At 44.9% G+C, this 26595-nt stretch overlaps 1 protein-coding gene and 1 long non-coding RNA gene across 3 annotated transcripts in view; both read right to left on the bottom strand.

Annotated features, from left to right (window-relative positions):
* The window catches only part of LOC135916423 (ipis-1-like), a 59914-nt gene that overhangs the window by 9293 nt on the left and 24026 nt on the right, over positions 1–26595 (bottom strand). For both annotated transcript variants that reach the window (XM_070528868.1, XM_065449779.1), the window contains exon 3: positions 3978–4248. In XM_070528868.1, coding sequence (XP_070384969.1) covers positions 3978–4248 — 271 coding nt within the window. The remainder of the gene's footprint in view (positions 1–3977; positions 4249–26595) is intronic.
* On the bottom strand, positions 19512–24198 carry LOC135916422 (uncharacterized). Its single transcript, XR_010568934.1, has 2 exons — positions 24061–24198; positions 19512–21358 (listed from the first exon to the last, which is right to left on the bottom strand). It is a non-coding gene; the product is annotated as an uncharacterized lncRNA (long non-coding RNA).

Genomic DNA, 26595 nt, shown 5'->3' with positions numbered 1-26595 from the left:
CTCGCAGAGGTCCTGGATCCCACCCAGTAGCAGCTGTACGGCGCACATAAAAATGCGCATTTCCTACAAGCAATTTTGTTTTTACAAAAAAAAAAATCTTCAGAGAATACAAAGCCAGGCTGTCCGGTTTGTTTACAACAAAATTTCGAGATTCGACTCGCCAACTGAACTGAGGTCTAATAATATTCCTACACTTGAATCGCGTCGAAAAACATTACAACTTGACTTTCTTTCTGAGTTACTTAATAACAAAGTGGCACTCGACCCGGCAGTGTTTGTAAGTCCACTGCTAACGAGACGTACTCTCCGACATCCCAAAAATGCACTAACCCCCTATTTTGCCCGAACCAACCTTTTTGAATACTCTTTGTTTCCACGCAGCAATAATGAATAGAATGTCGTGCCTTTATAAAACTTGTATCACGATTTTTTACTTTTTCTATCAGCATTATTGTCGTATTGTTGCCGCACTTTGTTGTATTGACATTGTTGTACTTATTGTGACCTAATATTGTATTATCTACCCTGCATTGACTTCGTGCCCGCAGAATGTATTAAATGAATGAAAATAAATAAAATAATAATTAAAGAAAGAATCGTACTGGATGTTTACGTCCACAGCATAAATGCATTGCTAGTTTAGGTAATAGTATCGTGGAGGTTATCCTCAACAAAGTACATTTAGCATAAATTACTTGCAAAATCCACACAAAAAAAGACAGAAGATGTTTGTGACCTTGGGAGAATTACAACCCAATTTCCAGTGCCGCTGTTGCTGTCGAGTTACAAGAAAAATGGCACTATCTTGGAACGATACGTCATGCAACTTGAAAAAGTTGCCAGTATGTATATATATATATATATATATATATATATATATATATATATATATATATATATATATATATATGACTATGCATGTAATGCATTGGAGCACTTGTTGGGAATTATTAAAAGGCCCGTAATTCATTAACGCACGTTTGATTCGCAATAAGATTTACGATGGTGTGCTCCCTCCCTATGTGATCCCCCACACAAACTCAATTTCCGCTAACTTTCATGTCGGTTGAGTTGAGAGTTCTGCAAGGACAACGGGATAAATTGTGTGTTCTGAAAACACAGCCATAAAGCTCCAGATTGCGTGCATGTGCAATTTACTGAAAATGGCATAATTGGTCCCCTGTCTTTGAAGTTTACCTACGTATTGCCCATAACATGCCCTTTATTTTCGCCAATTATTATCAAAATGCCATGTTAAGTGCACCGAGGACATCGGTGAAACCCAGTCGGAACGAGTTATGACGCCTGAAACTACGAAAAAGAAAGAAGGCTGAGTAATTATTTGCAACGCTTATAACTGGACCAGAAACGTAAAAATTTCGTCGCACATTCCAGATACCATATCGCCCGTCCACTCTCCACAAAATACAAACCTGTTGTAACCTATATCTATGTTGAGACACTGGGAAGCATCGCTGATAGCGGCTGTATCATACGATCTTGAATAAGAATTTCTTTTACAAAGGCTGTGTTTGATCCAACCATACCTAACTTGGCACAGAGTTTTCAAAGCGTACCACCAATTTTAGCTAAATATGGTCTTGGTAGCTCTTACAGTTTTGCCAGGACATCGGGCTCTATTCTGCCCGCTCATAACAGTCTAGAGTTCTTGAACACGTAATTTATTGCGAAATCCCCAATTGCCCATCTATTTTCCACTTCACCTAAACATAACCAATTAACTTGACCTTCAATCACCCAACATAACGAAGCTGCCTCCTTTAGCACAGTGAGTACCAAGGCGAAACTAATACAGCAGACATGAAAAAGCAAAAACTAGAGAAAAATATGAGGGTTCGATAGTTATTCACAACGCTTCGAAATGAGCCAGAGACGCTAAAACTACTCGACACAATGCACTTATTAGGCTGGCTATTCATGCAAAGTATAAAATAACTGAAACGTAGAGTTGTTTTCCGACATTGGGAAACAGAGCTAATTGAAGCAGAGGGATACTCTCAAACATTTAGCTACAATTTTTTTTATCCCTGCATTTGATCAACACGCATTTACCATCGTACATAAATTTGACGTATTGTTCCTGTATGTTCGCAATGTTTCACCTCAGTAGTTGTAATTATGCCAGCGTGGCAGTCGAAGTTTTAACCGCCTGTAAAACAGACTAACAACGCTAGGATCACTTGCATATGTATTTTAGGGGAAAATGCGCATTCTATCCACCAATTTGAAACAATGCCTACACATTGGCCATAACACTCCCCTAATTTTCTCCAGATATAAAAAAGCTGCCTTGTTTAGCTCACCGAGGAAACCGGAGAAACAAACTACGAATCTCGTATGACGCGAAAACACAAAAGCAAGAACAATGGTTTAGTAATTATCTGCAACACTTGCATTGAAAGCAGGAAAATAAATGTTTCGCAACGCGTTCCGTTTAAAATTCTCTATTTTCACGGAATTTCAACCATGTCTCGTGTTGTTGCTTTAGGAGTCTGGGAAACATTTAGATTAGCGGAAGCATGGCACTATGGAACGCCTCACAGAGTAACTCTCTACAAAGGCTGTAACGAACCTGCACAAGAAACATATATCGGTCGTCACTTAGAACATTGCTTCGTACTTCGAGTAAATATAAACGCCGTGCCCCAAATATTTTACCGAGGACGCCAAGCGAGAGCAACTGTGTATAACACATCAGAATTCCGAGAGTGACCATTTAGTAACGGTTTTCAGCACTCATAAGCACCCGACACAATGCGATTTTTCGGTGGACGTTACCAAAAAGCGGCCCTCGTTTTTTTTGTTTTTCAGAATACAAAATATCTTGTTTCCCCCGCCCCCAGGGAAACAAGTAATAATGCAGCTTTTATTTTGAAACAACCTTAAAATGAAATCGGCAAAGTCAGAAGTGATAAAGCCTTCAGGAAAAAATCTAGGCAGTGCTCTATTTGTATTGAAATGGCTCTGCACGTCCGACCTAGGTCATTTTCAGGAGCACATCTACGATAAGTCGTGTTCCAGGATGAAAGTCGACAGTTATACCTGTAAGAGGTTTGATTGGATAGTTGATGGTGAAAAGATATTCAGACTACAACACTACGTGCTAGAGAATGAACAGTTTCAGCATTTGATAATCCAACGATTTCATGCTGTAGGGTACACCAGTCGTTGGGCGTGGCTAATCATAACACCTTACCACGACCTCCTCCTCACCTCCAGCTTAAATATATCAAGCTGCATGTTCTTTTGAATACGGGAATTGTGGTCCCGAAATACTGGGCATGATGCAAATTGCGCAAACTGTCACTTGTTGGCTCGGGAACTGCCCAGAATCAGGCGTTCTCCGCAACGCGAATGTGTATGGCTAATCACGCGCGTCTTCCGCGTCCCAACAAAACACAAAAGGTAATCCTCGCTGTCCAAGGATACGTGCGATGCGCAATAAAGAAAAGCATTACTTACGTGGTCACTCTGTTAAGAAAATCTAGCTTCAGCTGTAGTTTTGTCGGACTTTCGAGCGTGTATCCGAAAGTGCCCGCTTTCAGAGTGGGGGAGCAAATGACATATTTTGCCCCCACTTTTGACTACCACTTTTGAAAGTGGGAGACAAGTATCCCCCTTGCCCCCTCCCCCCGGTATATACGCCTATGAACGACATCTGTCTTGTCCGCATTTCCTTTCTTTAACGCTGCGAGCCCGGTATTTCCAAGTCACGAACGGCGTGCGCGTTATCAGCATGACATAGCATTCTCGTCAGTAAACTAGTCAGCGCTGAGTTTTCAAGAAGGGCAACGCAGGGAAGACAGATGACGATTATTGTGGTGGGTGAAAGATAGCCGGCAAAGGGTGCAAACTTGTTTGCGAGTCTTGAGCCCTCCTGCATTGCCCTACATCAAGCGAGTGTTCGACAATGCGATTGTTCTATATCACAATGCAAGCCAGGGACACGAACTCACCCTTTGGCAGGATGTCACTCGGCTCAAAAGGGTTGGCGTAGAGACGCGCGTAGTTGTCGATTCCCTCGCGACTTTCTTCGGTGGCGTTGACGAAGACCCAGCTGAAGCGCTCCAGACGCAGACGGTCGCCGTAGTGCGCCTCGGCGTCCATGGCGACCAGCGTCTGCTCGTGGTGCACGTTGTTCAGGTAGCCCATGTCGAAGCAGCGTGGCAGGTCGGACCGACGCCGGTTGGGGATTTCGCGGTCGCACCTGTCGAAGTAAGCGCTCACCTGCATACAAACGCATCATCTTTAAGGTCAGGGGCTACTACGCAAATAAATGGGAATGGGGAAATTGTTTTAGAGCGCCAAGTTTCGGGAAACTGTCTGTATCGAAAGGAGTTAAGATCTAGTGACTGTGGCAAGCATATGCTGATTTTCATTAATTTAATTTTTAATGCGATTAACACATGGGCTTTTAGGAGCCTATCATTCTGCCAATATATCTGCTTTGGGCTCGGTTTATAGCGAAGCTGTCGATGGCTACCCAGCGGAAAATCGTGGCAGCGAGCACAAAACGCCTTGCGGCAAAACCAACTTTCTCGCCAATGCTCCGTACCTCTCAATCTATTGTAGGCATGATGGAAAAATTATACTAAAATTGGTCGGCAAGATGACTCTACTATTACGCCAAATTTCATTTACTTGTTTTAATTAATTAGTTCACAGTGAAGTTGTAAACGCTACAGAATTGTCGTCTGCTGTCAACAGATCGGTATCTGCGGAAGGAGTATGGTTACACAAAACGGCTGTAACTGTTGTTTTGTTGCACCTACCCCAAACCGAATTACATCACGATTTGCCGCTAAGAGGATTCTAACTGTACGTCTAGTTTCATTCACTTTTCGTAATTACGTAGTTTACAGTGAAGTTGTATATATTGTTGAATTGCCATCTGCTGTCAATACATGTGCTTCTGCGGGAGGGAAACCAACAGCCCCATGTTTGTCCGCTTGAATAAAACTCTAGTCCTTCCAAGCCCCATTCAGCTAATTAACTAGGAAGTATGCTCAATCGAAAATTGCAAACAAGCGTGTTCTGTTTTGTGCACTCCTTCGGACTGCGCCCCGATCAACGCATACCGTCGCTCACGTCGAGGCTCGGTTCAACGGCCACCTGAGTCGAACCGACGCTCCGTCGCAGCTGCGTCGACAAGACCTGCGTCTTTAGAGCGACGGCGTAAAAGCCCTTCGACAGTAGCTCTGTGTGTGTACAACGTATAGCGTGACGTAGTGCGCACCTGTTATTATGCGAAGCATACTAGCCGCACAACCACGATCTGCCTTGCTGCGCCGCGCGCGGCCGCATAGCTACCATATGACGTCATAACAGCTGCAAAAGCGGAGGCTCAACTCGTGCGCTCGCTTGCGGCCGCGTAGCTACATAGCCGGGTCTCAGCTCGTGCGCTCCTGCGCTCGTGCGTTCCTGCAGCAGTTCACCAGGCTAAACAGTGGTTCAACAACTAAAATAAAGGCTAGTATGCTTCGCATCCTGGGCTTAACCTTAGCTAAGCCACAGCCATTTCTTTATTTGTATTTGGAGTAAATTAAGTTCAATTAGATTTTATTTAAATTAATTCATTAAATTTCGTTAACATTATTAAACCTATTTTTGAATAAGTAACACGCAGCCGATTGCGGGAATTGAGAATATTTAAGGGTAACTTAAATGACGATTATTTCACGGTAATAAGAAAAACGAGGCTAATTAAAGTGAATTTAGGCTGAAGTACGTAGGTAAGTAAATATTAAAGATAAATAAGTAGGCCTGATCAAGATTTTAGAGGTAAATAAGAATAAATGCTAATTTCGATTGAATAACAATGCATATATGAAGGCTAATCAAGAAAAATTTAGTACCCTTCCACTCTGTGACGAAGGATAACCAGCGAAGCTGTATTGAGATGCCTGTGTTGACAACTATATTGATTTATATGGTTATTGCTATATTGATTGAATAAAGACACATAAAAATGCCTTCATGGCTCTTATCGTCTTTATTTTGTGTCATACGTTACCACAGTTACCATAGCTTTGCGGTCGCTGTGGTACACCGCGATCGGTTGCACTGCTACGCTAGACTCGTTCTTGCGCAAGGTTAAATCTATACACGACCGATGACGTGTGGTCGGCACATTGACGTGCCTGTAGGATTCAATTCCACACCATTGCAACAGGGAGGATACAATCCACTTGCCGTCGGGGTGCGCTGGGCGACGTTAAAGTCGACGATTGCTGGGTATACTGTGTTTTATTTTACTTTTATTGTACTCAAATGAGAGCGAAGGAGCGCCGCACTTGCACATTTTATATATGGCCATGCAGGTCATGGCTCATAACATGGTCGACAAGATAAAATTAAGAGCGATCGCGGTGACTGATAACATCACGCGGAAACAGTTGCACGACTATATATGTTTTCCCATTCTATACGGATCTAGCACACCGACATTTCTTTCATGAGAACCTAGCCACATCCAACTTCACTGTAATAACTAGGAGTAATTATGAAGACTTCAATCTAGCAAAGGGTGAGTACTTTAATGATATACCAACTTCGATTGATTAGCAGACAGAGAAATCTAACCGAGCAAAACGTCGCCATCCTACAACGAAGCTCTTTCGGATACGTCAGAGACTTACGTGTGCAAGATGAGCGACCTGAAAGATTGCTTACACTTTATCTGACTAATCCCACTAGGCAGTTCCTGCAGTATTTTTTTGAAATATTTATGTAACGAGTGGGTTACCAGCCAAATTTTAACGCTATTAGCACACCCGCTCAGCATAGTGCACAACTCTAGACAACTTTGGTGAGCAGTGAGTGTGTTTTCAACAAATACCGGACCCATTTTCAAGACGAGCCCGCTGAGTTTACTGCTAAACAGATGCGCCCAGAACGACTACGCCTAATTCCAGACTCAACCGCCGCCATCGGCAGGTGCGTCGCGCACTCTCCTAACCTTCACTGATCATGAATACCAATGGCAGGTTCGGAGCCCTTCCGGTAGTTGTTTTCCTGCTCCTTGCGGAGCTAGTGCATTGGGAGATTGAAAGTGCCTGCCGTGTCTTCCATTGGCGGATTGGGAGTAGCTCCGTCGCTAGATCCATTCCACGGAGCAGCGCTCTCTACTCTTCAAAAATTGACGTAGTCGACTGGAAGTCGCCTGATATTAGGCCACCCACAGCCAGCGGACCCCTAGCACACGCGCCTGTGAACGCAAATCATAGTTTCTCGGAAGAAATGAGCGGTGTTTCCCATCGTCGCCAACTTGTGCTTTTACTGGTTTGCTTGCGGAGAGCGATGATTCATCTAGCTCAAATTTTGAGGAACGAGACACAGGGAGAGACCTGACACCGCAACGTGGGAGGGACAGCGAACCAATAACCCAGGTCCCGGTGGTTGTTCGGGCCTCACGTGCCGGTGGGCCTCCCGGGACAAGGGAGCCAGGCCAGATAAACAACATGCAGGTGAGCTAGGAAAAAGCTGCATCTCCCAGTACTAGCACTTTCCCGAAGCCTCCATACGTGTCCAACTCACCCTCACCCACACCATTTCCGAAATAGACACAACTCAGAGCACGAACAGCAGCGCTCGTCTAGTGGCTCGGCTAGAAATACTAAGGAAAGCCAAAACCGGGAACACTGAAGAGACACGTAATAAGCCTAACCACTCAGCACCAGAACTGGACCAAACAGCAAAAATGGACTATGGACTTTACCACCACACCCAGCTAAGGATGCACAAAGAACAACATCTATAGCTCTCGCAATAAGCACAGCCCATAGGCTTGATGCCTCGCAAATTGCCTAACCCCAATGGCGTCACAAAGCTATAACAACCGTAGTGTAAACGGTCTCGCCACGTATAGATGCACAATATAATGTCCTACGACAAGACATACAAACGCTACACCGATATATACAAGCCACAAAACAAGATGTACCGGCCATTAAACATGACGTGGAGCATCGCGCCGCCCACATCGAACGCACTGAAATCGCCAACCCAGGCAGCAGGCGCAGACCTACGCCATACATACGAAAATACCCGGTAGATAGCAAGGATACAGACCACCAACATGACAACTCAACCAAACAGTAGAGCGAACGCCAGGGTTTTTGTCCTGTGCAACTGCCAAGGTATAAAGGACAAGCACGGAGCTTGTCAGAGATAATGCGAGCCAGCTCCGGTAGCGTTGGGTTTTGAATTGTTCTTTGTATTTTTTATGTCGCACTGCGCAGGCTGCGCGACCGCAAGCTAACTTCTCCCTCCTTGACGGGCGCTGCATGCGGAGCGAGTTGTCTGCGGTCCGGCCCTGAGGCAAGGGGCGCTACGGCCCCTCCTCCCCCACCCCCTTCGTAGAGCGGAAGCCAGAGGAGCCGCCAAGTGAACATGCTTAGATGTGACCGCCGGAGTGTTGAAGGTATCGAGGCCAGGGTGAGTGGAGGGATCGTGGGGGCAAGGGCGGCAACATAGGCAGTTTTGAGTCTGCGTGCTGCCACGACGCCTTCGCGGCCGTTAATGTTCAGCGTGAACGTCTGAGGCGTATGATGGTGTACGCGGAATGGTCCATTGTAGGCCCGTGTGAGGAGTTGGTGCACGTGGTCACGCAGAAGAAAAGAGATGACTTCAGGAATCCGTTTTCTCGCCGACAAATACAGAGCGGTGGTGCCGGTCAACTGTGAATCCTGAAACTGTGAATCCGGAAACTAATTTTTGTTAGGCGAACCTGTGGCAAGAAAAGCAAGTAAAACTCAAATCATAGCCGCGGCGGTTGCTTAGTGGTTATCGTGTTGGGCTGCTAAGCACGAGTTCGCGATATCGAATGCCGGTCACAGCGACCCCATTTCAATAGGGGCGAATACACGTGAGAACCCCAGGTGGTCCAAATTATTCCTGAGTCCCCCTCTATGGCGTGTCTCGTAGTCAAATCGTAGTTTTGGCACGTAAAACCCATACTTTTCACACTCGAATCTCGAAGAACGCTGCGAGCATAGTCGGCGTTCGTTCAAATCCGATCTGCGGGTCAAGCGCGTCGGCGTTTATACATGACTCGTCGAAACTTCCAGCATAATCGCTGGTGGTCGCACACCTTCCAGAAAATACAATACCATTCGCGTTCCACATACTATATATTACGCAACGCTCGCTTAGAACATGCAGAATAGATAGAAACATAGTTCACGTTCGAGCAAGTTCCAAGTCATGCAGGTGCGTGTTGCTCTGAATGGTAACTTTCATTTGCTAGCAGGTGAAATGCATTTCCCAGAAAAAGGCGAAATGAGAACACGTGTCAGTATGTCCTTCGGCACCAAGACTGCATCGGCCGTATTTATAATCTGATGAGAACGATATTCCTTGGTGTACCGAATGTTATACACTACAAAGACAACCTTCTCGTCGCAACCGATACGTGGAAAAAACATTTAAAAGGATTGTAACACCTGTTTTCTAGAGCCCGGCAAGGAGCGTTAAAGATCAAGGCACAGAAATGTGAAGTTCGCATGGCCTGCGCCATCATATTAGGCAATCGATTGGCAGAAGGCACTACCCAGCCACCGGAGGGCACAATAGAGAAAATTTTTGATTCTCCGAAACGCCAAACGAAGAAACAGCTTCGCTCATTCCTTGGCTTGACTTATTACCGCGACCTGATCCCCCGCTTTCCATAAAAATTCGGGCAGCGTGTTACACTTCTGTAACACACGAAGGCGAAAGCCTGGTGAACACTTGGTAATGCGCAGTGTCGCATTGTCGCTTGCTGATTTCGTAGTGCGGCTTCTTCGGCCCGTTTTCGAAGCTTAGCTGCGGCTTGGCAGGCTCGTATAGCGGGTTCAATCTCGCGCCAATGACGTGTCTCTTCGACTTTACGTTGCATCCTCTAAGCAGGCTATTGAAACGTATGATGTTCTGTGTGTTGTATAAGTGATTTCAATGAATATTTGAACTGCTCGCTACACTTTGCTGAATGCTTCTAGCCTCTGCGTAAGCAAATATCAACCATCACTGATTATGATATTTTCTGTACCATTGGACAGATTGACGCGTTTCTTCAAGGTTATCTGGCTATGAGCTCCCTATGCTTTTGTCTTAAAAAGCACAACCCCTCTCCAAGACGGCAAAGACGAGACGAAGCCCGAGAAACAGGGTTAAAGATCGAGTCGCAGAAATGTGAAGTTAAGATGACCTCCGCCATCATCGTAGGCGATCGATTGGGAGACGGCGACATCCAGCCAGTGGAGAGCACAGTAGGCAAAATTTGTAATGCTCCCATACCAGAAACAAAGGAGCAGCTTCGCTCATTCCTTCGGTTAGCTGATTATTACCGCGACCTTATGCCTCGCTTCCCATAAAATGCGCACCCCCTCAGCGAGACAACAAATAAGATGGAGAGGATCGAACTAATCTGGAACAGCGAAAGAGAAGCAGCGTTTGAAGCGCTTAAGCAAGCCTTATTTTGTAACCCATTGCGAAAGCACCTGATCTGAAATGGGAGTTTGCGCTCTTGTCTGACGCTGTCGACAGCTGTGTAGGTACTGTTTTCGTGGAAAAGCCTAATGGTCTCTTCCACTCTACGTCGTATGTGAACCGTCAATTTTAGCTTCGCGAACAGAGTTGTTCTGCAATTGAGGGTCAATGTTTGGCATTAGTGTGGACGATCGAAAAATTACATGTATTCCTCTATGGAACTTCGTAGTCCAACCTGATCACCAGCAGTTGCAGTATCCAGCCGGCGCAAAACAATTGAACAGAAGGGTATTGCACTGGAGTCTGCCATGGCAAAAGAATTCGTTCAGTGTAGAACATATTACAGGCTCCGAATTGCAGGCGCCCATTGCATGAGCAGCCTATGAAATCGCAGCTTACGCCACGTTCATTGTGAACACGGTCTGTGCCGTCTACTTTCGCTCTACTGATGTGGCTTAACTATGGAGCTTTATTGTTTTAAACCTCACGAAACTTGCCTGATTTTTAATTATTCACTATGCGTCTGTATGCGTATCGACAGTAAAATGTGTTTTATGCACACTGAATTACAGTTTCTATCCACCAGAGAAACATCTTCAAACGGCAAGCTTTTGTTAAAACTGCCGTGCGCGAGAACAGTTGAGTGCCGTGACTAATTTGCCACAATGACGGAAATAGCTAAATACCGTCGAAGAGGTACGTCAGAGCCAAAATGACGACAATCAAGAGCCGCCTGGAGTAGCACGCACCCACCAGCCAGAAAAAAAAAAGTGCCAAATTGCGGCCAGTGAGGCACTGCCACAAATGCCCGTTGGAAGGACGAGACGGAAGAGAAGAATCGGTAGAAAGGAATAGGAACGTCGAGGTGGTACGGAATGTCAACATCCACTGGGAGCTAGGGAGAGGCGTCAGGCTTCGGGCCCAAGCTTCGTGACCCCAATCGGAGCCTCGGCAACTCCTATCCCTGGCTGTCTCCAAGTAACTTCAAGACTTTCTGACGCTCGTTGCAGGAGCGACCGGGAAACATGCGCTGCCGCCCCCCTCTACACTCATAACAACAGAAAAACGCAACATATTGCCGCTAGGTGTCACGCGCCAGCGCTGAGAAAGAAGTGACTGGAACGCGCGCTCGGCAAGAGGTGGGCGCTGAAGGAGAAGAAGCATAGGCTGAGGACGCTGGCTTGAGTTTTGTGTCCGCCATCTTGTACAACTGTCTGTCTCGCTGACGCCGGGTAGATCTTCAATTGTCTTTTCATGACGAAACTAGTGGAGGTGCGGGGTACGGTTCATCCGATGCCACAAATCCCTCGTGGTAGCAGGAGTACCAGTCCTACCCTTACAAAAATGGTTGTTGAATTTCCATTGTTGATTTGTTGTACTATTATTGATTCAATAGAAATTCCACAAAATTTCCACACTCATTGAGCCAGCACCATGATACTTCAACAAAAATTTTATTGATAACTACACAATAATTTTTTTATTGATGAAATACTATCGATTTTCCATGGTGAAATGCCAACAACTGAACCGAGCCAAAGACGTGACATACAATTTACAGGAACAATAAATTATTTTGTTTAAGCTGCAACATGAAATGGTGTAATTAGGCTGGCCAGAGCTTGAACCAATTAAAAATTTTGTTGCACAGGCAGTTGTAAGTTGAAGTACAGGATTAGGGCCACCGCAAAATAATGCACTCTTTCGTATTTACCCACAATAGCCCCAAATGCAGTTTCCGGAGTTGTTCACCTTGCTTTAATTAATGTGGATATTGCAATGTTTGAAAAGTATACACAGAAAGTGGCTGTGCAGTGTACAGCAGGGCTACAATGGCTAAGGCAAAATAGTACACAATAGGGTGTGTACATATCGTGTGCATTGAAATTATCAAGAACAGCTAGCATTATGCAGGTCCTTACAGCTCTCGGAACTGTCATGAAGGTGTCAATACAGTGAAGCCAAACGGCATGTCCAAGTACTATATAAGAACAGATGGTCTTCCCAGTACTTTCTTGTACAAGTTGCGCAAAGGTTTTCTTTTAAAAACAGACAAAAAGCACTTGTAGTGTCGATCCATCCTACTTCTGTGTCCTTGTGTTTCACTGTACCTTTACCACGGAACTGTACCAATTAAATGTCAACCTTGCCGAAGTTCCATTCTTTTTTGAAATAACAGGAAGGCATGGGTGCACCTCTAAGTATCTTAAGCATGTCTTGCTACATATGGGTGGAGCTACGGACAAGTAGCAGCATGCCTTTTGTAGTTTCACTGCAGGCCAGTCATAACACTTTATTGCAAGGTGTGTGGCAAAAACTTGTGCAGAAATTCAAATTTGAATGTGTGCATAGTCAAATTGTATTTGTACTTTAGAAAATGAAATATGATGAAGACGAGTCATGCCCAGAATATAGGCCTCAAATTTAATGTAGCAGTTTATACATTTTAGCATCTTTAAGTATATCAAAGATTACGCTATGAACCTACCTTGCACAGTTCATTGACGTGTAAATGGTAGCAACAAAATTGATGTAAGAAATTTCGTATTCTTGATGCAGAAAATTGTATTTCATGAGGCAGCATTGAGACTATAATTACCAGTATGAAATTATTTTTATTCTTTATGGCTTCAGAACAGGGCAGAAGGCATTTCTTATCTATAAGCGAACACACAGAACATCAGCAACATATGATACTTCAACAAACAGTTCAGTAATATCAACAGAAACCTTACAAAATACTATTCCTTTCATAAATGCTCAAAATACTCAGAAGCTTCCAGGCTAGGCACATTTAAGTTCTACCATTAAGTTATTCTCTGTTAAGGTAGCCTTGGGTGCAAACACTGTCATCACTCAATGTAGTCATCTTGCAGTAGATGTCACTTAACACACATGGAAATCACCGACAATAACTTGGAAGTATGACCATCCAAACTTTCGGCATGTAAAACACCTATGCTGCAGTGCCACTGCACAATGTTTATAAAACAACCATCCAGTAAACCCAGTCTATACTGGTGTCACCATTTCTTAACCATTTACAGGCTGATGTTGCAAAGTGGAACATTGAATTAATATATTTATCATTGCCTGGATTTTCTAACTGCAGAAATATTTCATCTGGGTCTACACACAGGATGTAAATAGCAAATGTAAAACACAGTTTGTCATCACAGCATATACATGAATTAAACATGAATGTATACAATTTCTTAGATTGCATAAGGCTGGCAATTCAGAGCAATAAAACATAAGTATATGCCTTCTGGCGTCAGCACCTCTAGAAATGTGGTGCTAAGTCCTAAAAAAAAAAAAGCTTATCCATATCTACTTTCCTTTACGACTGCTTTCACAATGTTCCGTTTCGGAAACATTGGAATTTAGCAGCATTTCTTCTGGCATTGGTCAAACATTTTGGTTTACTAGCAGCACTCATATAAGGCTACAACCTAGTCCATTGACAAGTATCAAGGTGGTATAGCATAGACAACATTTGGATGCCAAGAACATGTAGTAAGCTCGAACAAAACATTCGAATGTTTTTGTACTTGCTCTCACAATGCACTTCCCTGATGTGATATTTTGCATACCTTGATAAAATTGGAACTGTATTTTTACTTAATCATTGCAAAAAAAAAACAATTGCTGCAGATAACCTATTCGGAGCCACGTGCGCCTCTCCGCGCATGCGTCTATGGTCCCTCTTTCTTTTTTTCTCTCTTTTCTCTTCTATATATATTTCCGAGCTGGAAATAAAGCGCCGTCTTTTTGCTCTGCGAATCGGCCTGGATTTCATCGCGTAGCTGCCGGCCTTTGGCCGGTAGAACGTAACAGTGGCGACGAGGATTCTGCTGCAGCAAGGAAGCCAAGCAGAAGGAACCCACCACCGACCATGGCACACAGGCTACCGGAATTTGAAGACGAAAAAGATAAGTGGCAGGCGTATTTAGTCAAGGTTGAAGCCTATTTCGAAGCGAATGATGTGAAGGACGATGCTAAGCAAAGAGCCCTGCTGGTAGCTGCGCTTGGAACAAGGACAATAGAAATTTTGAACGGAAAGGTAGCCCCGCGAAAGCCTAACGCCCTGACCTACAAAGAAGTTGTGCAGATGTTAAACAGCTACTACGACCCGGTACCGAATGAAATTTCTGAAAGTTTCAAGTTCTTCCATCGCTGCCAGCAAGAAGGGGAATCTGTACATGCATTCATAGTGGCAATACGGCAGATGGCACACAACTGCAATTTTGGAACTATGCTGGACAGAATGATAAGGGACCGTATTGTGTGCGGCGTCAGATCCAAGAATGTGCAGAAGCAGCTGCTAGCGAAGAAAGATCTGAATCTTGAAGAAGCCGAGGCTCTTGCACTTGCCGCAGAGAGCGCTGAACGCGATTCGCAAGGTATTGTTGCAGACCAAGAACAAGCAAGATTGCTAAAGCTCTCTGGGCAATACGAATCGCGTGCGAAGTCGCAAGGCGTGCAACAATGCAAATGTTGCGGTAGACGTGGTCACAAGACCAATGCTTGTCGACTAATCAAGCGGAAATGTTACAAGTGTGCACGGCCAGGGCATTTAGCGAGAATGTGTGCGGCAAATGAACCAAGCAAAATGCTAGCAGTAACTGCTCAGGCGACGGAAAGCGAAGAAAGTGATAGCAGCGCGTCACAAATCTGGTCCTTGACTACCATGCGCTCTCTCATACCGCCCATCAGGAAATCGTTCGCGTGGAATGGCATTGAAATAATGATGGACATCGATACTGGTTCCCCTGTTTGTGTCATTCCCAAGAGCATTTACAAATTGCACTCTCACAGATGGCCGCAGCTACAAAAGGCGGAAGTGCAGCTTTCATGCTATCTCGGAAAGTTGCCGCTTCTGGGAGCACTGACAATGCCAGTTTCCTACGACGGTACAACAGTGCAGTGCAGTCTGACAGTTTTAGACTGCAATGGCCCCAGTCTATGCGGTCGGGACCTGCTGAAAAAATTAACAGACGAACGCATTCAGGTGCTGAGCGTGTATTCGACGGCTCCTGTGCCAAAACAAGCCTTGGAGGACGTGCCGACACTGCTCCAGCAACACTCCGACCTTTTTACAGGAGGCGCTGGTCTCATGAAAGGCCCGCCAGCCCGACTGCACATCAAGGCCGGAGAAAACCCCAAGTTCTTCAAGGCAAGGAAAATTCCTTTTGCACTTCGAGATAAAGTGTCTAAGGAGCTTGACAGATTAGTGTCAGCTGGCATAATATCTCCAGTCCCTCATTCCGAATGGGCAACGCCCATCGTGCCAGTTTTGAAGAAGGACGGAACAGTGCGCATTTGCGGGGACTTCAAGGTTACACTAAACCCTGTGTGCGATGTTGAGCAGTACCCGTTGCCTGTCATAGACGATATTTTTGCAAACCTGTGTGGAGGAAAAAAATTCAGTATTTTAGACCTTCGCGATGCTTACCATCAGGTCGAGCTAGATGAAGATTCGCGGAAATTAGCAGTGATAAACACACAAAAGGGGCTCTTTTGCTACAACAGGTTACCGTTTGGCATCGCATCAGCTCCAGCGATATTCCAACGGAAAATTGAATCTGTGCTGCAAGGACTAAAAGGGACCCAGGCTTATCTAGACGACGTCCTGATAGCCGAGAGCAGCGAGGCTGAAAACGTAAACCTGCAAGCTGTGCTACAGCGTTTCCGCGAGAACGGTATCAAGCTTCGTGCCGACAAGTGCAAGTTTGGTGAACAATCAGTGACATATCTTGGCCATCGTATCGATGCTGAAGGGCTACATCCACTCGAGAAGCACGTGGATGCAATCAGGCTAGCCCCTTCACCGCGAAATGTTGCTGAGTTGCGATCCTTTGTGGGAATGGTTACATTTTACAACAAATTTTTGCCAAATCTTTCCACTATACTTTCACCCTTGTACAGCCTTCTTGAAAAAGGTGCAAAATGAGTTTGGCACGAAAAAGAAGACGCGGCATTCCAGAAGGCCAAGGATGCTTTGTGTTCAGCCCCAGTGCTAACGTACTTTAATCCGCAGCTTGAGCTGATGTTGGAATGCGACGCGTCACCTTACGGTGTCGGTGCTGCCCTTTTCCATCGAATAAATGGTGAAGACAGGCCAATTGGTTTCCGATCACGAACGCTCACCTCAGCAGAGAGAAAATACTCCCAAATTGAGCGCGAGGCCTTAGCCCTGGTATTTGGCGTGACACGGTTCCGCGATTACCTGTTGGGACGGGAGTTCACGCTTGTAACGGACCACCGCCCCTTGTTGGGCCTTCTCAGACAGGATCGTCAAACTTCTGTCATGGCTGCAGCCCGAATTCAGCGCTGGGCGCTTTTGCTCGGGGCATACCAGTACAAGCTGATCTGTAAACCTGGCAAACAGATGCTAATTTCTGATGCTCTAAGCCGTTTGCTCAATCGCTGCAGGAGCCGCTAGCGGAAACCGAAGATCTGTCGGAAATGGTGCTTAGCATAGACGAATGGGACCAGTCAGCGGTTTCCCACCAGAAGATTCAAGCACTCACAGCAGCTGACGGTTTTTTGCAGACGATATGCAGGTACGTGACTGAAGGGTGGCCCTCCGTCGTAGAAGATGACAGCAGAGAAATGGCGGAATTCTGGAAAAGATGACACGAATTGTCTGTAGAGAAGGGGCTGTTGTACTGGGGCCATCGTGTGGTGATACCAAGGGAGGCGCGTGGGAAACTGTTGAAGATGCTGCACGAGTCTCATCAGGGGGCGTCTACCATGAAGACAAGGGCGAGAGCTAGATTTTGGTGGCCAGGTTTAGATAGAGACATCTGTATAATGGTCTCAGACTGTCGAAGCTGTGTGCAGGCTCTGCCCATGCCACCTGCGCGGAACCCCGTTAGCTGGCCGATTTCGCGAGAGAGGTGGTCACGGCTGCATGCCGACTACGCAGGGCCCATTGCAAACAAGATGTTGTTGGTAATCGTCGACGCACACAGCCATTGGCTAGAAGCCATTCCAGTATCTCGAGCAACCGCTAAGGCAACTGCCGATTGCATGCGAACCTTGTTTAGCAGGTTCGGTTTGCCCCGCAGCATAGTTACGGATAACGGTACGCCCTTTACCGGTTCAGAGTTTGCTGTATTTGTGCAGAAAAATGGAATCGAGCATATTCGCACCCCGCCTTATCACCCTCAAAGCAATGGTCTCGCCGAACGGGCAGTGAGAACTATCAAGGAGGGCTTGAAGAGAATGCCTGGTGTGGAGTTGGAAACTGCCTTGGCTAGAATTCTTTGTAACTACCGAAATTCGCAACAGGCTTCAGGGTTTTCACCGTCTGAACTTCTTCTTGGGTACCGTTTGCGTACAAGACTAGATATGTGTCTTCCTCCCAGGAGCCACGAAAAGCCCAAGGATCCAGCGGCTGATTCCACCAGTTGGTACTTCGCCCCTGGAGATGCCGTCTATGTGCGCAACTACGGCATAGGAGAAAAGTGGACACCAGGCAAAGTACAATCGACGAGTGGTGCCCGTTTAGTCACTGTGGCTACCGAGGACGGTGTCGTTCGACGACATGTCGACCAGATCCGGAAGCGTTCATCAGACACAGACAGAAGCAGAGAAATATCAAGTCCTGAGGAATCGCCTCCGACGACCTTACGGGCACCGATAAACGAGGCTCAAGACCCTCCCGAAAGGCCTGTTCCTGACCTTCGTCGTTGCACAAGAACCAGAAAGCCAGTGGAGCGCTACGGCTACTAGGGGAAAGGAATGCTGCAGATAACCTATTCGGAGCCACGTGCGCCTCTCCGCGCATGCGTCTATGGTCCCTCTTTCTTTCTTTCTCTCTTTTCTCTTCTATATATATTTCCGAGCTGGAAATAAAGCGCCGTCTTTTTGCTCTGCGAATCGGCCTGGATTTCATCGCGTAGCTGCTGGCCTTTGGCCGGTAGAACGTAACAACAATACACTTGTTTCAGGTCATGTGCTTCTTTCTTGTGCTATGATGAAACATGTTCTTAGACTATATGAGAAAGTAGGGGCACATGTAATAATTACTGTACAGTATCAACAAAAGAAAGCTTCAATCTGTTAGCTGCTCCCTCAAAAGACTGAAATACCGAAGACTCCATAAAAAAACTGATTTGTGCAATGTATGGCCAGGTAAAATTTCCACAATGCAGCGACAGGCATCATGCAAACAACCTCAACTCATGAACTACAATTGAAAGGAGACAAGCGGCAACTAGTTTTCAGAGCAAGTGACACCTAACAAGCAATCTGAATTACTCCTAGATGGCACTGAAACAGAGTACACAAAGAAACAAAGCAAACAATTCACTGCAGAGGCACTGCACAGAAAAAATGTGGATCTTTCAAAACATTTCAGCAAATTATTCTAATTAAGGAATAAGCAATGTGTCGGTACTGGATTCTCAGAAGCTATCCGCAAGTTTGGAAGCAAAAAGTGGTGGTGAAATAATTTCAGCAATGGGTTTGACATGGTTGTACACGCTGTCAGCTAGCTCCTTTAGTGACTTTCACAAGAGTAAGAAAGTATTAATATTCGATTTGAATTCCATATTTCAAGTCGTCATTGCAAAATATGAAGTGTACACAATCTGTCACTCCTTGTCAACCTTTCCACGTCAAATTTCAGCTCGCAAGTCACTTCTTTGTAAACAACTGTTCAGCTAAGTTTGAAGCTGACAGGCCCGTTTCTGTACGTTCAACAAAGACATGTACAAAAGAAATTGTCACAAACTCACACGGATTCCAGTACCATGTTGTCATGCAGTAAGCACAAAAAAAGCGACCCCGCGTCATTTAAGAAGATACACTTGTCTAGGCATCTTGCCTTGACAACACAGCTCTGAACAGGTGGAAATACCTCAACAAACTGCAAGACCTTACTTTCAGAAAGGTTGTTCAGCAATTTCTGCTTGACATTCAAAATTTCCATGCAAACTTCCACTTCCTGGCTATTGTTTACTGATGAGCTGCTGTCCATGAGAAAAATCTGAACAATGCGCCCAAAAACACCATTCGCGTGTACGTAAGAATTTTTTCTTTTCGATTTGTCAAGACGTGCTGTGCAGAAACGAAATGACCCAATTACCATCTTGTGAAATTCTTTCCTGTCTGCTTTCTGGTCTCCCTTGCCTAGCAGTAACACAGAACCAACGCTGACGACATTTTTTCGCAAGGAGTAGCCCTTCACAAGAGCTTTGAAAGAAGTCTCTAGAGTTCTGTGCACTTTCTCTATGTGTCTCGATGACCACAATTTAGTTTGGGCCTGTAAGATGCAAAATTTGTCAGCAATCTGGAATTGCGGATACCTGGTTCCACATACAAGCCGACCTAGTGTTCCATTCATTGACTCAAATGGGTAGAGGGAATATGCCCACAAGGGTCCCCAGTTGATGACACTGTCCACAAGGTGCGTAAGCAAGTGAGAATTATAACTCATGCACTCTGTACCATAAAACTCCTCATACTCCAATAGAAACTGTGTCATTTCTTTTTTCATCATGACCAGCTGCTCAACACAGATGCACGGGCCAAGGAGGTGATGCATAATTTCCACAAATCGCATCCAGTGTTTGTAGTACTTTTCTGGAAGGCGCCCTTTCAGTACTAGTGGTGAATAATATAGCAGCCAATTTCTCCACTCGGCAGCCTTCCAGTCCTTTGCATCATGCAATGACCTCGGGAGCCTTGACAGCTCCCACGTTGGAGTGAGGCTCAACAGACAGCTGTTTGCATCCTCAAGATTACGTCGAAGATGAAATTTTCGGCAGCGCTCAGACTTCAGCCACGTGAAATATGTAGCCCTAACAAATCCTAAACAAACAGCATGCATATAGTCCACAACAAATCCTGTACCAAATCTGAAAAATGCAAGCTGTGTGAGTGCGCTTGCTCCTTTGATGCCGCAACTTGGGGATTCCTTAGCTTTTCTGGCATGCCGAAGAAAGGATTCATGTGTTCTCAGCTTGGGTGTTGAGGCACTTGGCGGATATACGCGACAAAATCCCTTGCCTTTAGGAACAACTTGTCCCTGGTCTTCGCACCATGCACACCCATATGCACCATTAAACTGAGTCATGTTCATCAGCTCACACCTAGCGACACTATCCACAGCACATGGACCTGGGAACACCTTTGACGTCTGCTGCACTCCATCTTTGTCGTTCCACAGAATTCCACTCGATGACAGCTCATTCATGGCCTTTATAAAAGGAATTAAAAAACAGTTCATTGCTGGCTTTCCTGGACCAAACCAAAGTCCTGCTAGCAGGAGGTTCTCAATACGTTGCTTGTAGGGAAGCTCATTTATCATTGCAAGCAGAGGCCACATACTGGATTTAGAGTTTTCAAAAAGGGGCACACCATCAGTATTAAAAGTTAAAGTGACATCATTTGGTCCCAATGGCAACTTGTGGTACTGATAACTCTGAGTAATGTCACTCACATCAAAAGATGCAGCTTTCTTGGTTTCTTGCAGACTTTTTGATTCCAAGATGTCACGGATTTGGCTCTTTAGATCCATAACAAGAAAAAAAGATGAACTTTTCATTAAGGTTTCACCAATATGTGCTAAGCTGCACTGGTTGCATGTCACATTTTCTGCTTGCACCAGTTCGCCGATGTATGCACTGCATCTGCTGCAATAAAAGTGCTTTACATATTGCTTGCCAGCACCACAGAAGTGCCGAAAGAAGGTGTACTTTGATGTTGGGTAAGACACTCCTGCCGGCAAATGAGCACTCAGAAGCTGGAGTAAGCTTTCTGTGGCTTCCTTTGAAGAACCATGGCGCAGGCTGTGAGCCATTACCATCAACAAGCTTTCAGCTCTTGTTACCTTGGATCCTGGAAACAGGTCTTCATCCTAGCACAGAAAAAAAAAATTATGATGGTTTAGCAACAGGACAGTTAGAGCAAGATGTTTAGACATGTACATGAAGCTGCTGTTCCAGGCATGGAAAATGAGTTAAAAAGAAGCATTTTGAGAGTAGACCCTTATGAAGTGCTGCAAATTTTTTTTCCGATGGCCAACAAATACCCACAGCTTAAATGATATTATGCATATAACTATATGGATAGGAAAAACTAGATTCTTGGAAAAAATTGTGGTGTACCTCTTCTGCAGCGACTTTTGGTTCGAGACATTGTGCAGCTGTATAATGCTGCTTAGCCATTGCTTTCTGTCCTCCGTCAGCACTTGCAGATGATGAATGTAATCGCTGAGGGACAGTTACAGAAGGTGAGAGCTGTCATTCTTTCATTCAAGTGCAATGCCTCTGGAATACTGCACATTGTTTCACCACAGAAAGTTTGCTTCTAATGTGTGTTTCGTACCACATTAAGAGTTGTTCAATATCACATTGCCATGCAAAAATCATGGCATCCTATTTAACTCGATTTCATGAGTAGTTTTGATGTTTAACTAACTGCAGTTTTTACATGAACTCATGAAACAATTTATATGCTTTGTTATTGTGTACTGTTATAGCTTAAAGAAAGCTCAAGTAGTAATAAATGGTGTGAGTATAATTTTTCTGACTCTGGATCCAAAAAGTCTGTAGTACTTCACATGAACATTCCTTCTCTTGCGGCACTCAAACTTTTGCGACAGCAAAGCAATGTACATGCAACACATTTACCTTTCATGCTTACTGCAAAGGTATGAGTGCCCGTGCCTAAATGTCTCAGATACAGCAGAGACGACTACTATGCCACTCATGCAGAAGTGAGAAATGCCGTTCCATGTTCTAGTAGTGATCTCAGCAACTCTAACTGAGTGCGAGATTTGCAGTGCACTTTGCTGGCTCAACATTCTTAATATTTTGGAAAGTAAGTAGGCAACACCGTACACATGTATAACATACCGAATCGGCACCTTTACACAAGCATGCAGAGGACCAGTAATTTTGTCAGAAGCCCTAATAATTATTTGTGAACATTTGCTTGTTCATCACTGGCACCATGTATCCATATGTGTAAGCAATCATCAGGCAAACACGTTTACTCTCGAAAATATGAAGACGAACTTATTCGTCGGAACATTCGCATTGTGGCAAAACAATCTGCATATACAGACAGCAACGCTAGGGTCCCAAACATTGCTGTTCTCTCTTGCTCATCGATAGTGAATTCTCATTTTCGCTCACTCACTTTGTACACTGGAATGCAAAACATTTCCTTTCCACTTGCAAATGAACTCAGAAATGCAATTGCTGGATTACAACTGCATCGCAGAAGAGTACCTATTCCCTCCTCAATTATACCAAGCACTGTGAATTTTCGAACAGCAACGAACGTGTAGCAGATGATATGTCATTTTGCTATTACCCTATTTATTGGCCCCATACTCTACAAGTCTCTGAAGTCAGTGTTCTCTTTACGAAAGGGCAACACTGCAGTGCCATCTTTTAAGCAGCCGAACAATAAGTTGGGTATGAGGTATGGAATAACCAAACACCTTTCATGTGAGAACAATGGTATTTGAGGACAGCTACGAAGAACAGATCTACCAGATCATGCCTTTTGTCAGTTTTACTAAGCTATCGCAGCCTATAGGGACAGGCAACGAACAGATAGCTTGCACGTGACATCCTGGACACAGCTTCTTACAGTGCTGGTTTGCCAACATGACGGCTAGGATGACATTAGTGCAAGCAATCTATAAGATGAAGCAATGAAAATGAAACAGCGCATAATCGTGAAAAAAGAAAAGCTACGAATTGCTTTATAGCAAACAATTTCAAATGTGTACACATGCTGCATAAGTTAAAAAAAATGCATAAGCCTAAGTAATCATGTGCCCTCTGCTTTTCAAAGGAATTGTTTTTGTCACAATTAAGTCTTTAGTTCTGCCAAATTTATTCACTTCCCTTTCGTGAACTTCAAATAATTTTGCTGACAATTTGGGAATACTTTTGCTAAAGAGACGAAACGGGTTGTGACATCAATTTCTGTCCAGCAAATAGCAGCTGCAATAAAGAAAGAAAACGCATTGCCCCGTCGTGAAATGGGCCGTTGAAAGTGACAGAATTGTGAATGGGTTATTGTTTTATTTTTGTATGGCAGTGTATAGCTCTGCCTTACTAATACTTAAAAAAGAAAGAAAAAGGCGGAAGTTATTTTTATTCACATACATGTTTGGCGCCTTTATCGTCAGAAAGCTTGTCCGAGGCCCTTCCCCACTGAGTCCTTTGTAGAGATGCTGAGACAATCGTTTTTCTTTTAAATCTTTTACCTATCTCGAAGAAAAATATTACGCAATGCCAACTTGCGCTGAATTTTTTCATTCTGTACCGGCTTTGTCTGCGTAATTCCTCCCAAACGCTGCCACGGTTTCTAGCTAGGCTGTACAAGAATTTTTACTAGATGAAGGCAGCTTTCTTGCTGGAATCTTAGTACAGTGTGTTATTGTTCATCCTTCAATTTTGCTAAAATATTTTCGTTTCTTCCTAGTCAGGACTAAATTCTCCTTCTCCTAATTCCATCAAGGCTTGTCCGATTCCCTATGGTTGGTACGCCATCAGTAGAGCCAAAACAAACCACCAAACCAACAGAATGCATGCTTACCAGCTCGTCCTTGCAGTCCTCCATGCACTGCCGCTCGCTGTGGTCTGGCTCAGAGTCAGCATCAGGTTCTGATCCGCTGCCATCGGAGGATGAAGTTTCAACTGGATTTTGCGGTGGATCGCATGACTGCGAAGGGTAGTGTTCCGCACGATGTGGCTCGGTATACTGATCTGAGCCTGCAGGGGCCGACCAGTGTGCTTCGTCTGCCTGAGCATCGCTTCCGTCTGAGCTGTCTTCCTCACTCATCGCGACTGGCGCAAAAGCCGTGCCAAATGACCGCTTCTGGAATCTGTGTTTAGAACGAGGGGGAACTTCGACGGATGAGTCCCATAGGTACGTGCCAAATTGCCTTTTCGGCGGCATGGCGGCAGTCGGCGGAGGCAAATCAACGATAGATACGAGTTTTCGCTCCCGGGCACATCCGATTAGACTACGTTGAGAGTGCACACGTCCGGGCGAACAACGCACGCATAGGACTTCGTTTGTACAGTGCGGAAACAGAGCCTTACTATCTCACGACGACAGCGCCATGCGAAATAATAGTAATAACAATAATAATAGGGCAACATATCTGAAAATTTCTGCTTTTATTACAGAGTACAGATTATTAGACGATGCTTGGATTTCCAAGTTTAGAAATGCATATTCGCAAGTGGAATGGTGTAGAATGTTGTATGCCGCACTGCTTCCATTCTTGCACCATGAGTAGGTCTACTTTATTTTTATTGACCGTCAACCAGACCCAGTAGCCAAGGGCATGCATACGCTGGGCTCCTTGCCTTGGCCGTAGCCGTAGTCAAGCTTGGGTCAACCTAACCTGACCCCGCGCAAACACGGCCTTCGAAATTGGCTGTTGTTACTGATAAGCAGCCATCCCTAGAGCGTTAAATTGCACACAACGTATAAGTTAGAACACAAATTATTATAATAGGTAAATATTGTTTCTTATGATTTCTGTATACTCTTTGTAATAGTTCAGCCAACAGAATTTACTTTTTTTATTACCACATTTGGCGGCTACATAGAGATAGAGCAAGCAACTATGACAGCCTGCATTCCTTTGTGAAACGTTTATAAAGAGAGCGCACATCAGTCGAATGCACGTGAGTAGATAAACTTTTGATAGTATGTCGCACATACTGATTAAATGGGTGGCGGAGGAGAAATGGGACGTGTATCCCGTCCGCGCACTAGCTGACGCCGATGTCGGCTTCAGGCTGGTGGCCCAGGAGGGTGCCATAAAGAAGTTGAGAGGGAGTACGCAGCCAGTGTACTGGAAGGAAGGGGAAGCAGCGGCCCCGGCAATCCTTCTGAACTGCGGTAAGCACTTATTTCACGTCATATATTTGCATGCATATATACCGTCATACTTTAAAGCAACGACTGGCGATCGCAAGTGATGCTGGCACTCTCGAAGAGGCCTAAAACGGAGACCGAAGTATCTCCACATTTAAGCGCTATGACGACACTCCATGTGCCGTCTCTGTTAGCGCGACAGAAACAGCTTTACTGTAAACATTAAAAAGTATACAGATTATTTGGTCCTGCTCGGTGATTTACTATGCTCGGCTCAGAACATTTTGGGCCTTAACAGGGCGCGTTGCTTCTTCTCACCCCTTGTGCATGTATTTGTCGAAGCTTTGTTTGAGCACTTGCATTTGCGCATTATTTCTCGCAGGGAGCCCGAAAGCCCTCGAAAAGAAGCGTTCGCGGCTTGTCGCCAACGCAGGGGCCCTAACTGCAACGACAGAAGGGGACGAACATAAAGCCCACGTGGGTGCAGTGTTGAATTACACTTCACGAGTGAAACTAACCACGTTTTAAGCTTGTTGCATGCATTCTGTCGCTTCTAATAATACTTCAAACTTTAGCAAAGATAGGGTTTCGCCATTTTTAATTACACAATCGTGCGTCCGGGTGGTGCTTGCGGCGCACGTGCGTGGTCATTTTGCGGTCACCCTACCCCTCTTCACAAGTCTAATTTCTAGAAGGGCTGAAGGAGGGATTCCCGCATCTGAGATTGGAATACCAGTTAATGAAAATACTACAAGCTCTCACTAGGCCCACCTTGTACTGATGTATTTAGTGACATTGCCAAAAAAAAAATGCACCAAATAAAGTTTTCACTGTTGCATACTAATAACTTCTATGCCTAATTACTTTGGGCCGTTTACTGCATCCATATTTTTTTTTCTTGTGAAGAGCGGTGGCCGCATTTCAGTGGGGGCGAAGTGCAAAAACGCCTTTGTGCCGTGCACTGGGGGCACGTTAATGATCCGCAGGGGATCAAAATTAATCTGGAGTCCCCTCCCCCACTATGGCATACCTAAAATTCAGATTGTCGTTTTGGCATGTAATACCTTAGAATTTCTCGTCTTTTTTTTGTGTGTGATGATAAAACAAGCCTTTGTATACATAGGCCTAGTATGCCTGAGCAAACATAAAATTTGACGAGAATTGCATTGCGATTTTATAAGCCAAGCTTGGCACATAGGGAAGAGTCTGGAGGAATGGGACATTTTTCACTAATGTATT

Source organism: Dermacentor albipictus, unplaced genomic scaffold (assembly GCF_038994185.2).
Source record: "Dermacentor albipictus isolate Rhodes 1998 colony unplaced genomic scaffold, USDA_Dalb.pri_finalv2 scaffold_15, whole genome shotgun sequence".
NCBI classification, from domain to species: Eukaryota; Metazoa; Arthropoda; class Arachnida; order Ixodida; family Ixodidae; genus Dermacentor; species Dermacentor albipictus.
The sequence above is the reverse complement of the archived record's forward strand: the minus strand, read 5'-3'. Positions and strand labels throughout refer to the sequence as shown.